A 13,948-nucleotide genomic window follows, 5' to 3' on the forward strand; every position below is an offset into this window, starting at 1 on the left:
CTGTGTGATGAATTGATGACATCAGTGTGATGAATCTTTGTGATGATTATCATGTAAAGCTTGTGTGGGGATATCTGTGTGAAAAATCGGTGAAGTCTGTGTGATGATTAGTTGGATGATCACTATCTGTGTGATGACTGACGATATCTGTGTGATGATTAGTTGGGTGATCGTTATCTGTGTGATGACTGGCGATATCTGTGTGATGATTAGTTGGGTGATCGCTATTTGTGTGATGACTGGCGATATCTGTGTGATGATTAGTTGGATGATCGCTATCTGTGTGATGATCAGTAGGATGATGGCTATCTGTGTGATGATCAGTGGAATCTGTGTGATGACAGCTCGGTAGTGGAGTTGAATTGTTATTAAGTTAACAAAGATCGAGAGGACTGCTGTGATAGTCAGAGCTACCTATGGATGTCAGAGTGTAGGGTTATGATGATTACTATGACTTGTTTTGCTTGTTTTTGAATTGTGATTGCCTTGTTTTCTTCTTGATCTTATTGATTGATGGCTTGATTTACCTTGAAGACCTTAGTGGTGACGATTGTGCTCTGTGTGAGGATAGGAAAGTGATTCATTGTTTTCACCTTGATGTCATGTTGATGACAAAGGCTTCCGGTGGGAAGGAAACGAGTGTGATCCTTGTGATTCACCATTGTGCGTCAAGGGATTTCCAAACATTATCTGAGGATGTTTTGTTTGATGGGAAATTTGTGTAATGGGATGCTAAGTTGAGAATCTGAGCATGTAGTTTAGTCACGAGTTGACCTACGTAAGCATGTTATGGAAGATTTTGAAACAAATGGTTGTAGTTGTGAGTTATGTGCTTATCATGGTTAGGTTGAGGTGACTTAAGAAATGTGTTTTGCTTTGTGGTTTTGAGTTTACTCATACGAGCTTTCATAAGCTTACCGGGTTTGTTGTGTGGCAACCCGGTGCACTATTCAATGGAATTGTGTAGGGGTTAATCCTGCAGGTCAGGGTAATCGTGGCTGAACCTGAGGTGGCGTGCTGGCAGCATTACGGTAGGAAGCCAATTTTGTGACTTTACCGTTATAAAGACTTCCGCTTGTAGTGAGCTCTGAGGAGCATTACGTTTGATTTTGTTGTTGACAATTTAATTCGTAAGCTTATGTAATATTTGACTCTGTGCAGTGGGTCAATATTGACATAGTAGGTTCAGGGCATCTATATGTGTGTAGTTTAAAGGGAAAAAGTTTCCAGGTATTTGATATTGATGACTGGACGTTCACGCATGTATAATTATGGGATTATATATAGATTTTTATTTGTGTTAAAAATCAGGGGCGTGACAGTTGCAACGCCAACCCTATCCCCACTGCGAGCCTCGCCTCCACGAACCAGCTTCACCACACCGTCGTGCCCTCCGATCTAGCATCCTTTAGCCCCGCCCAGATCTGGAAGACGCGCATGTACACAGAACCACTGCAAGGAAGATGGCGTCTGAGACTTGTTGCCAAACCCCTCCAGCCCAAAACCTGATTCAGCTCCTCTCCAAGGAGCCCCCAGACATGTAGTATTCAAATTTCCGTTTAATGGAAACATAAAATATACTTGAAAGAAAAAAATTAAAGGATGAGAACATTGATTTTTTTTTTTTTTTTTGGGTTCAGGTCATGGACCATTATATTTGTCTCAAACAAAATAATGAAGTACATTTAATGGAAACATAAAATATACTTGGAAGAAGAAAGAAATTAAAGGATGAGAACGTTGATTTTTTTTTTTTTTTAATCAGATCATGGACCATTACATTTATCTCAATCTAAAATGACCATTACATATCATTCCGCTGCCATTAATAGACAAACAAGAAGTTCTGGTGGTACTACGATTATACATAGAGATAGACCGCTCATTAAACATCCGATGCTCACTTGATAAATGTGAACCTATATGCTAAAAAAGCAAATAGGCAGAAATTTTTTTTTATTGATTAAGCTCAACCAAAAAGAAATTCTAGAAATTAATGTAGATAATCAAATAAAACTTCTTTTTTGTGTTTTGATAATTAAAAAAATAATAAAAAAATAAAAACTTCTTTTTGTGTTTTTTTGTTTGGAAATAAAACTCCAAGTGTAATTAGTAATAACACACACGTAACTCGGTTTGTTATTTGGCTATAAAAGCAGGGACAACACCTCACTGAAAAAGCAACTCCTGCCATTTCGTTGTGCCATGGCTTGGAAATGGCGGAATACCGACGCTCGCAGACAGCAAAATGCTGGCAAATTTCAGCAAGAAATGTCCGAAAAAGCCAAACGACGCAACCACCGCTGTAACCACACTCACCCTCCACCACTGCCACCATCACCCCCAGTTGAAAACCAAGACCCAGCAAACCAGTCATCATCATCGGACTCTTCTTCTTATTCTTCTTCCAAAGAAGAAGATGAGCCTCCCAACGACTTCAGGTAGTTGAAATTCTAGCTATCAGTTTCTTTATCTTCATTTTGAGTGTCAAATGCGTTCTTGATGTGAATTTGTTTGCTGTACTTCTTTGCTTTAGACTCAAAAACAGAGACCTAGTGTTACAGTGGATCACCGCCGCAAGACCTCTATATTTCCGGTAATTTTCATATAGATTCTTGAAGTCTTTTGTTGTAATATCACATTTTGCGATCACATTCCGCGAGACCTCAAAAATGAATTTTTATATTTTGATCACTTTTCGATCACATATTCACATCTTAACCGTTCAGTTTCTAGGTATATATGAGTAGATCATCTTTGCAAATTTTTAGTCAAATTGATGATCGTTAAGGTATCCACTGCAATTTACACGAACGAACCGAATCTGTCCAACCTGAACCATTCGTGTAAATTGCAGTTTTGAATGCCTTATCGATGATCAATTTGGCTGAAAATTCACAGAAGTGATCTATACATTAGGACCTAAAAATTGAACGATTAAGATGTGAATATGTGATCGAAAAGTAGTTAAAATATGGAAATTCGTTCCTTAGCTAAGGTAAGGACATCCACCGTACACACACACACAAGGCCCTTCTAGTGAGGGATCCTTTTTTTTTTTTTTTTTTGTCTTTTCTAGGGATTTCGATCACATTTCGGCATCTCAACCATTCAGTTTTCAGGTCCTAATGTGTAGATCATTTCTACAAATTTTCAGCCAAATCGGTGATTGTTAAGGGATCAAACTAGATTAAATCAATGAACGAACCAAATCTATCAAACTTGAACCGTTCATACTTATAATCTTAGGTCGCCGTTTTGAATGCCTTAACGATAATTAATTTGGTCGCTGAAATTTTGTAGAAGTGATCTACACATTAGGACCTAAAAATTGAACGGTTAAGATGCCGAAATGTGATTGAAAAGTTGGTCTAATGCCCTATCCTTAGAAAAGACCCAAAAAAGGGATCCCTTAGTGGAAGGGCCCTTTCTATATATATAACATAGGAAAAATCGTCCAAACAGTATCTGAACTTTTCCAGACTACTAACCTTCATACATATGTTTTGGGAAATATGGTACTTGAAGATTTAAGCCCGACCCAATATTCATACCTATAAAGAGTAAAAACGTTAACCCCCATTAACTTTTCAAGGGTATTTTCATCCTTTCAGTATTCATCTTCTCCATCTGACTTTGCTTGTTTGTGTTCAACCTCCATATGAATTTGTTCGTTCGTGTTCTTCCTCTCCGACCCCAAATCCTCCTCATCCTTCTGCCACCACAATTCTCCACCACAACCCGAATTGAAACCCCTCCTTTTCTTTCTTCTTCGTCTTCTTCTTCTTCTTGCTAAGCTCCTCACAGAACTCCTCCTTCCACCACTCCCTCATAAGGATCTTTACTCAATTTCGCTTCTGGGTCCCCCTCTTCTTGTATTTATTTATTTATTTTTCCTCTTCAATAAATTTGCAGAGTTTAAGGTGACTTTTTGCCTCTTAACTTATGACTTCAGCCCCCAAAAAAAAAAAACAAAAAAAAAAAAAGAAGCTAGCCAAGCCCAGTACCATTTGGTCTAGTGGCATAGTCTCCCATTCGTAAGTGGGAGGTTGTGAGTTCTACTCACGAAAGACTAGTTGTAGCATTTGAGTTGTTTATCTGATTAAAAAAAAAAAAAAAGCTAGCCAAATTATAACCTACACCAAACACTCACAAGAAATTCCTCAAAGACTCCACGTATATGGTTCAAACACACTCCCAATATCTTTCATGCACACAAACAAATTCCCCAAAGCATTTTATTTTGAAACCCTTAAGATCCTCAAAGTTTTCATCCTTGCATACACCTCCAAAATGCATTTGCCTAAAAGCAAGAAAACAATGAACCACATTTGAAGATAAAGCAGAGGTGCTTTTAGAAAAGAAGAGAAACAGACAATCACCTGATTTTAGCTTTAACCAAAACCATTAGGTGCCTGCATATATAAGCTTGAAAATGTCTGAAGACATATACACTGTGATGTAGAACGAATAGTAGTCCGAATTGAAGAACAACTCGATCGTGGAAAAGGAGGAAAACCCGGTTTGCTGCAACTTTGGCATTCGGTGTTCGAATCGCGATTGCTATAGCTTTCCGGAAAGAGAACGACACCAGGAACAAAACTCATCGCTTTGCCACGACGTGTGGGCTTTTCGGGCTTTCGGGGTCGTTTAGGGCCTCAAAACTGCAATTTACTATTTTTCAGAATTTTCGGTTTTCTAGTTTGTTTTGGATTTGTTTTGTTTTAACCCGTTGGCTTTAGGGTTTCATTGTTAGTCGCCCTAGGGTTTCTTTTCTCATATATAAGCAACCTTAAACGGCTGCAGAACCTATCTTTGATCATATTATCAATCAATATTGAGAGTTTTCTCATTTATCTCTGGTGGACTCCAGAATTCTTGTTTTAGGTTTATTGCTTATAAACCTAGGATTACTTCCGACTGCGTCACACTGATACGCATCGGATTAGTCTTGTGATTATTGAAATAATGATTTATATGGCAAAGGTTCTCCCATATATGCCACATACCAACTGAGAACACTCGTTAAATTCTGCACTCAAACAAAAGAGATTAAAAGGAGGCTGATTCTTGCTGCTACTTGAACCAGCAAGGCATAGTAGCTTACGGTAATAAGGTAACAAAATCATCAAGATGGAAAACACAGACAATATATGCACCGTAGATCAAGGATTTTAAGCCAAAAAACAAAGAAATTTAATAATAATAGTATTAATTTAGAGCTAACAAAATCCATAGCTATCACTATAAATTTGGAGTAAACCAACAGAGTCGAGATCGTACTGACATTTCGACGCTAGGGAAAGATCGCCTAATTTTTCTACCATCAAAGCTGAGCACACCAATCTCTCGACATGTATATGTTCGCGGATGTAATTTCAAGAGATTATTTGTTGCAAAATAAATGCAATTCTCTTTTAAGTTGTTGATATCTGTTGCAGGAAGGGACAATGCACCTTCAGTTGACAAAAACAATAGTTGATCCTCCAAGCCGTTTACACCAGCAATCTTGTTCTTCTTTGGATGAAGCTTATATGCAAAAAAATCACTTGTCCTTAAAGCTTAAGGTCATGATTATCTTCATCAATAGTACAGATGCCAAAACCCATATCATCAACCTCTTCTCCTCCCTCCTCATTACCTTCCAAGTTGTCATCTTCGTTGTCGTCATCATCATCATCACTGCCTTCAACATTCTCCACCTCCTCATGGTTGTCATGTCATTTTGCAAATATATCTTGAACTTGATGGATCAACAGTATTTCATCCTTGGTTGTTGACTCTACCAAACGTGAGCTTACTGTCCCTTGTAATTGGACTAGATAGTCAGCATATTCTTCCATGCTGTCATTGGTTCTTGGTTTTTTGTCATAGACCAGCTGCAATTCCAATACATGATTTCCACATTTTAAGGTGCGAGGAGCTGAGATGACGCCAATCTTATTATCACTAACAAGCAAGGCGTAGAGCTTCCCAGAAGAAAACAATAAATCTGTAATGCCCTCGTTTTCATCTAACACCTCGATGAACCTCCACCTCGTGTCCCCCAGTCTACACAAACACAGTGTATCTCCAAAAGTTGCTGCAACCATAAATTGATCTGAATTAATATCTGAGGTAGATAACACAACGCTATACCAGAAAGCAGAAGCACCATAGCGTTTCCATGCGGTTGTGTCTACAAAGCTCTGGAAAGATGGAGTCGTGCTCAAAGGTGGAAGTTGGTGCTGGGCTCCTGAAATTGGATTCACAAGAAACATTGTAGAATCCAGATCCTTTTCCTTGATCATAATCATCCAACCTTTTGATGATCCTTGAAACCACCCTCCTTGAACTGGTTCAGGCAGGTCCAACTTGCCAACTTTACCTTCACAGATCGAGGTCGAAAAAGCTCAAGTAGCTATGGCAAGATTGAGGGAGTATTAACCAGGGAAGCTGATGTTGAGCACTAGGATGTCGGTGCGCATAGGAACTGAGCTCCAAAGCTTGCAAACACTGCTTAATCGTATACGATCACGTACGCTCAGGTGTGGCACAATCATCTCTATGACATCGTCAGGTAGTTTCTTCCAGAGCACAATGTCCATGATATCATCAGGAAGTTTCTCCCCGGGTTTACTGCGGAGTAGTCTTTTAATTAATCTCCACAGCACCAAACACTAAGCAACCGCAAACTACTAGAGTCGCATTAATCACCTCCATCTGGCTAAAGTTGCTAATCAATGAGGAAATCAAAGAAAACATTTTGCTGTTCTCCTCTTCTAGCTAGCTGTGTGTGATGGATCCTCGGCGTGGCAATTCATATACAATTAGTTTGCGTTTTCATTTGGCCAATACTACTAGAAAAGAATAACACTTCGCAATCAGGAAACTAATTCCAACACGAACCTGCACCTTTATTGCTCCTTCCTATCCTTGTTACGCTAGGTTGGTCCATTCTGTATAGTTTCAAGTTTCAAACCCGTGTTTGATTGGAAATTCTCCTTCAGTATAAGACGGGGGAACCAGGGATTTGTAAGTGCCAAGTGCTAAGCAAGAATTCTCCTTCGCAACGAAATTTTGTTAGTTCTGTTTTGAAGGAAGAACTATAATATATTACCAATCAACTGATAAAATGGCTCCAATCTCAAAGTAGAGGTCATCACTCAAAACACATCAAATAGCTATACTCCTTGGCGAACACAATTAAAGCTTTACTCAATATCAGCAAGTCCACCTGTATGCAATATTTATTTGTAGTTCTTTGCCATATGATTATGGCCTTTTGGCTCAGACTTAAAGAAACATGTAATAATCACGTCTCACTTGCATGAACAATATAAACTTTGGTAGCTGCCATAGTATACATCAGAAAAAGTCTGATCAGAACTACTTCAAGGCCTACTAAATAGCAAGAGCCTTGCCAGAGGAATTTGTTTTGAACTCAATAATCTGAAGACCAGTTAGCAGCACTCCCAACTCTGGGCATTCCACTAGACTCCTTCCTAGCCTCAGCATCAACCTTGAAAGTTGCACCGCACACCTGACCGGAACTATCCACCCTTGGCACTGCCTTCAACTCATTATGGGGGTGCTCAAAACTCCTCAGGCCTCCAGAGGATGTGAAGAAACATCCTGTAAGGACGGCACCAGAAAAAGATGTTAGCAGTCTAGTTCAAATACTAATGAATCAATTTAAAATCACAGTGACTGCAGCAACCAAATTCTGAAGCTGTTTCATGATATAAGAAACAGAAGCAGGAAGCAAGACCCAAATCATCCTAGTGTGTGAGAGAGATATCAGCAAGATAATGTGAGGTAATTGAATGCACATTTCTTTTAATTCCACAATACCATGGAAAATTGAATGCACCCACATATCCACCTTTCTTACTCTCCGTTAGCTCATATACATTTATGTCATTGTAGTTGTCCATTACTAAAACGGTAGAAATGACTACGGAAATAATGCACAAATTCTTCTATCACGTATTAATATATTGTGTTATACTGAAAACTAATACCTTTAGGAAATGGTGCAAATGACTTCTCACAGCCCTTCTTCACAACTTCTGCATCATCAGCAATAACAAGATTGCCTTCAGAATCAGTTCCCCAGAAGAAAGGAACATTGCCATCAACATCCTATACAAGACAAAAGAGGAAGCTCAGCAACAGAAGCTAATGATCAGTATAATACTCAGAAAGAGATTCTTGGAATTTGAAAACAAATACAAATGAACAGGTGAACATTAATGATACATCCTTGTAAGAAAGAATTTACTTACAGCAGCTACAAACGAGACCTTTGAAGTAGTGTCATAGAGAATAAAAGCAAACTTCCCTTGGATATCTCTCACAACCTGATCAGCAGGATAAGGACCACGATCTCTCAAAGTTCGGTACGCTTCAATAACAATGATCACCTCATTGGCTGTCTTGTTCAATCCATATTGTTGCTTGAGAAGAGCGACATTCTCAATATGGCCTTGGAACAGGCAGAAAATGTCATCCACAACCGCAAACAGCCTAACAACATCAGATAAAAATATATCAAACATCTAAACTTAAGTGCCACAGGAAAAACAGAAGCAAAGAGCTGCATACATAAATTGCTATTTCAACACTTCTCCTTATAGATTAACAAGCCAGCATCTCATTATTTTTATAACTATCTCATTATTTTTATAACTAGAGACCCAAATCTATTCCTTGTCTCGTATCTAAAACCATCAAGCATATGTCCCATTTGTCTTGTATCAACACCATCAACAAAAAAAACAAATAAACGCCACGGTAAAAGACTACATTATCAAATATAAACACAGATCAGCCACTATATGCCTTCTACAGCCTTCAAAGTTAAGCCATAAAATTCTTACAAAAACAACACAAACTCATCATCTACCAAACACTCGGTCAAAAAACGCCAAGCTCTAAACTTTCTTACCCAAAAAGACAAAACACATACTCCACACAAGATACAATCCAAATCACTTTCTACCATCATAAAACAATCAAACACCAAAACTAAACACGATGCCAACAAAAACAACCCACAAACTACAAAGCTCAGATCAACCCAAACCCACACAAACGATCAAAAACAAAGAAACGGGTAATCATATTTTCCTTCTATTCTTTAACGGGTACGCGTCGTTTTTACCTGGGAAGCAGAGGGTTTTGCTTTTCGTTGGAATAGGCAAAGAGGCCGGAAGAGCCGAGATTGACGGTGACGGAAGAAGGGTGGACGGAGCCGAAGTGTTGGGCCAAGAACCCATCTTTGAGAGCAGAGACTGATCCCGATTCAGGGCTTTGCAGAGCCTCCGGGCTCTTCGCCACCGATTTGTCGAACACGGCCAGCATTTTCGTAGATCAAATGAGAGTCAAACACACACACCAAGAGAAAATGAAAAAGCAGAGAGAAAACAGAGTGATATTTCTTTGTGGTAGTTACTACTTTTTATTAGAGGCTTCGAGGGATGGGAGTTTTTATTTTCCAATCATACCCTTATCACTTTGCATATAATTACACTGATCTCTACGCGTGGTTTGAGGGTAATAATCTCTACTATTGTTGATTTTATTGAAGGGTAGGGGAGGATGTCCAAAATCGATTTAAGTAATCAAGTTTATAATTGGTCAATAGAATTAGAAGTAAGCCTATAGTCACACCCAACACTAGGAATTTAAAATGTTAAGGGTAGTACAAACTTTCTTATACTATCAAGAATACATACATTGCCATTAGTTTTGCATATTTAGTCCTCATGTTTTTAATGGAGATATTTAAAAGATTCTAATAGAACTAGCATCTGATAAAAAAGCTGATATTGTTATGAATTGAAAATATACTTGATAAAAAGATCAGTTATTTAGTTTCTCATGTAGATTCTCCCTATGTTCGTAAATATCACTTGCGACGTTGCATTAAACAAATATATTTTAAGTAAAGAAATCACATTTAAAAATAAGTAAATAAATAAATAAATCAGCATCTATTTCTCTACTTAAGATAATAATATTGTGTTACAAACAAGATTAAAACATCTTTAGAAATCACATTGAATCAATTTCTACATAAAATAAGCTTGGGGTTTACATCTCCCCTTCCCAAAAACTTCATACGTATGAGCACAAAAAATTACATCTCACAGTCTCACTTGAAAATTGTATATATGTATATAACTATTTATACGTAATCTTAATTTATCCCTGCCTAAACCCCAAAAACGAGAGAGAGAGAGAAGAGAGCCAGCAGTAATCCACTTGCATTTTCACGTGAATTTAAAAATTGGCAACATTTTCTTGACCCCTTATGGTCAACACAAGGGGCTATTTTGGCAAGTTCATTTAACAGAGCAATATGGAAAAATAATTAGGATAGAAAGAATAGAGATTAATCAGATTATCCACTTAATATTGACGTGGCAGTTGGTGGTGGTCCGGGAAAGAATAACGGATATCTTGATGGAATATAGGCTTTTATGAAAAATTAAAAATTTAATCACTACACTAAACCCTAAACCCTAAACCATATTCAATCAGCTAAGTCTTGAAGTCTTGAATATAAAGTTATATACTCCATAAAAGAAGTAGATCGGGTCGATCTGGTATTAGACTCGCTTGATGTATTGATTAAATAGATCAATTTGAGCTAGTCTACGACTATCGTAATTTAGCTTTGCTACTAGAAATATTATTGATGTACCAATACGTACGCTGTTATAAAGATCTTTTTCTTTATTATATTAGTTTTCACGGCAATCATCGAAGAAGTAAAATTTAACCATCGCTTTAAATTATAAATTTTATGGAAGTCGCTCCGCTATAAATAAGTAAATTGAATTTAGTCTAGGTAAGCTCACTTGTGAGGCAATGATAAAACTTAATGAGAGGGGAAATAGAAAAAAAAAAAAAAAAAACATCGGTCTCATCAAGAACATTTCAATCATGATGCCTTTGATTGATGTATATGACATCCGCAACAACAAGGTCACACATGATAATATGACATATTATTCTAAAATTTAGAATGTCAAATGATTCGATCGCATGCCTATACAAATGATAATACTTAACGAGTCTCATGTGTATGCACCCACAGTCATTTGCACTCAAAGTAAATATCTTTGATGAATTGATCCCTTGGGATTAAGATGGTTAAACGAGCTGTCCAGTATCTTGTCATTTGTCAGAGATGTCTTGTCTAGTAGACTAGCTAGTGCATATGATCATGCATGTCATTCTAACGAAAACGAGTTGCGATGTGATACCCCACACATTAAGTGCCTATACAGTTTCTTCTTCATGTATAAATTGTTCTCTATATATATTAACTTGCAAAGATGGGAAGCATCTTGCATATTAGACGTTGTATTGTTTTCATTATATATGAAATGCTTCTGAAACTTCTATCAGTTTCTAAAACCAAGGTCATGAGTCATATATGACCTTAGCATCAACGATAGTTAACCAAATAATTTGCACCAATATCCTAAACAAAACCTCTGTTAGTAATTTGAATATAATTGTATCAGCATAACATGTATATATGGTAGATTTACGATCCCATCCTCACACGCAAGCTAATTAAGCTCTCCATGTAAGGATGGTTATCAACCTCCATGTAAGAATATCCATCATTATCAAAAGCCAGAAAAAGTTAGAAAATTGTTAGAAAAACTCTCCAGGCATGTAAGGAGCTTACTATGTGCTGGTTCCCATTTACATGTGGATCAAAGATCAAATTGTTCCAAAGGGCAAACCTACCTGAAATGGGAGGTAGAAAATGGGAAAGGATTGTTAGCATGCATTCTCATCCTTTTTCATGATTTCAGTTTGACCAGTGAAAGTCTAGGCACTTTGCTGCCGATATGGAACTCTATAACATAACTTTATTAGAACTGTGTTGTACAAGTGACTAAATTGCTTCTTAATGCATGTCATTTTGCCTTCTTGCTGTATAGCATTTCACATTTTTCTTTTTCTTGAGTTGCATAATGATGGGAAAGCTATCTATTTCCGACATCGGGACTTCTAAAGAATTGCCCTCTGAAAACTCTTTGGGAAATGTATAATGCATCAGTAGCAAGAATAAATTTTCTGGGGTACTAGAGAGGTGTAGATCTAAAATAGATTGGCTAATTGATTTATCTAAATCAACTGTTAAATTTCTTGTACTGTACGTATAACCGCAAAAATTTCGAAAAAGTTGAATGAAATGTTACACTATATAGATAGTTCTAGTACAAAGAAGAGTAGATGCCAAACAGCTAAAATTTATATGGAATATATATAGATTCCATCGTCCCATACAAGCTAAACTCTCCATGCAAGGATACATAACAACCTCATCCCTAAACAATAAGAATTCATCATCTAAAGCAAGAAAAGTTCGTTGGATAGCGGAGTAAATAAAGCTATCTAAGAAACAGCCCGGAATTGGTTGGTTGTGGGATTAAAAACGTATACCGAATCATGTCTTCTTTCTTTCATTGTCTCGCAAAGGCAGAGAAGGAGGCCATTGCAGGACTGAAGAATCCTCAACTTGGGATCCATCAGGGATTGAATTGTTAAGGGTTTTGAAGGGATTCCAACCAGATGGGATTTGACTGTTACCAAGAGGGATGGACTTGAAGGACTCGTCTTGGATTTTGCTAGAGAAGAAGTCGAGATCTTGGAGTTCTTAAGGGTGCGGAGGTCGGAGATAAGAGAGAGAGCTAGCCAATGCGTGGAGACGCACTTGAAACGAGCAAGTGATCGTAATGGCACCGACACAAGGATCTGAGTAAGGAGCTCTTCGATATTGGCTATGACTTCTGCTGCTGCTCGATGACATACTTCTCTCTTTGGCGAAATCTTGGGTTTGCTTTTTTTTTTTTTAGTTTAGTTTCAAGCTTTCTTTCAACTCAAACTACAGAAATATTCATTTCAACTCAAACTACAGTCTACAAATGCATAATCCTATTCCTACAGGGAAATGATTGCCTTCTCCTTTTCGAGTTAGGATTTAGGGCTGCACTATTTATATGCAGTCAATGAAATGAATCATGTCATCAATTAGATAACTCTCTCTTAAGATATCTAGTAATCAAGAAGAGCAAGCAAAGGATATGTCTAATTCCGAAGCAAACGACGATGGTCAGTTGTCCCTATCGGAATCATTAGTCTCTTTCTCCGACCAACGCGTGCCATTGCACAGTTTTACTATCAGAGGGCCAATATTTACTGGAGGGCTAACTGGCGTCATCAATCGGACATCTGTGTCGCGGCCGAGGGCATCCAAGGCCTCCATAGAGGCCATGCCAACTGTGACAGTGGCATCTGAGGAAGGTAATGAATGCATTATCTGCTTGGATGGCTTGAAGGTCGGCGACGAAGCCAAGGAAATGCCTTGCAAGCACAGGTTCCACGGGGCCTGTATCAAAAAGTGGATGGGGATGAGCACTCTCTGCCCGCTTTGCAGGTTCTCTTTGCCGGCAGAGTCAGAAGAGGAAGAAAATAGTGATGATGGTGACGATTATGTTAACCTTTTTAGGTCTATTCTTGATGTTGTTAACGATGGCAGTGATACTGAAGATGACTCTGAAGGTGAGGAAGATATCGGAGGTGAATGGGAATCAAACACTGTCGATGATGATGTTGCTTCAGTCGGAGATAATGTCACCTTCAGGTTTAGTTTTAGTATTGAATAATGATATACCCTTGGGAGACACTGATGAAGAGACGGCCAAACGGGGAGACATGTACTGATCGACGTACGGAATAGTACTGTATAAGTATTAAGCCAGATAATAACATATTAACATGCATAATGCATCGATTCTTTAATGTTTTTTTCTCGGTCGATTTCTTTCTAAAATCTTTGGTTAGATTTGATCAACAAAAAAAATCTTTGGTTAGCAATCTCACTATAAAAAATTTACTCAGCTATACAAGGTTAAGAACAAACATAGTAAACGTTACT

General features: G+C 37.9%; 3 protein-coding genes across 3 annotated transcripts; 1 reads left to right on the plus strand and 2 right to left on the minus strand.

Annotated features, from left to right (window-relative positions):
• Nucleotides 1–5,555: 5,555 nt before the first annotated feature.
• Nucleotides 5,556–6,587, minus strand: LOC133711907 (uncharacterized). The gene is made up of 3 exons (XM_062137979.1): nucleotides 6,428–6,587; nucleotides 5,802–6,367; nucleotides 5,556–5,702 (listed from the first exon to the last, which is right to left on the minus strand). Exons 1-3 carry the CDS (start codon nucleotides 6,585–6,587, stop codon nucleotides 5,556–5,558), a joined length of 873 nt encoding a protein of 290 aa, XP_061993963.1.
• Nucleotides 6,588–7,178: 591 nt separating this feature from the next.
• On the minus strand, nucleotides 7,179–9,425 carry LOC133710591 (stem-specific protein TSJT1-like). Its single transcript, XM_062136700.1, has 4 exons — nucleotides 9,146–9,425; nucleotides 8,268–8,508; nucleotides 8,004–8,124; nucleotides 7,179–7,614 (listed from the first exon to the last, which is right to left on the minus strand). Exons 1-4 carry the CDS (start codon nucleotides 9,343–9,345, stop codon nucleotides 7,424–7,426), a joined length of 753 nt encoding a protein of 250 aa, XP_061992684.1. The 5' UTR covers nucleotides 9,346–9,425; the 3' UTR covers nucleotides 7,179–7,423.
• A 3,669-nt stretch (nucleotides 9,426–13,094) lies between these two features.
• On the plus strand, nucleotides 13,095–13,676 carry LOC133711908 (E3 ubiquitin-protein ligase MPSR1-like). Its single transcript, XM_062137980.1, has one exon. The coding sequence runs from the start codon at nucleotides 13,095–13,097 to the stop codon at nucleotides 13,674–13,676; it is 582 nt and encodes a 193-aa protein (XP_061993964.1).
• Nucleotides 13,677–13,948: the final 272 nt, after the last annotated feature.

Source organism: Rosa rugosa, chromosome 5, assembly GCF_958449725.1.
Source record: "Rosa rugosa chromosome 5, drRosRugo1.1, whole genome shotgun sequence".
Lineage (NCBI taxonomy): Eukaryota > Viridiplantae > Streptophyta > Magnoliopsida > Rosales > Rosaceae > Rosa > Rosa rugosa.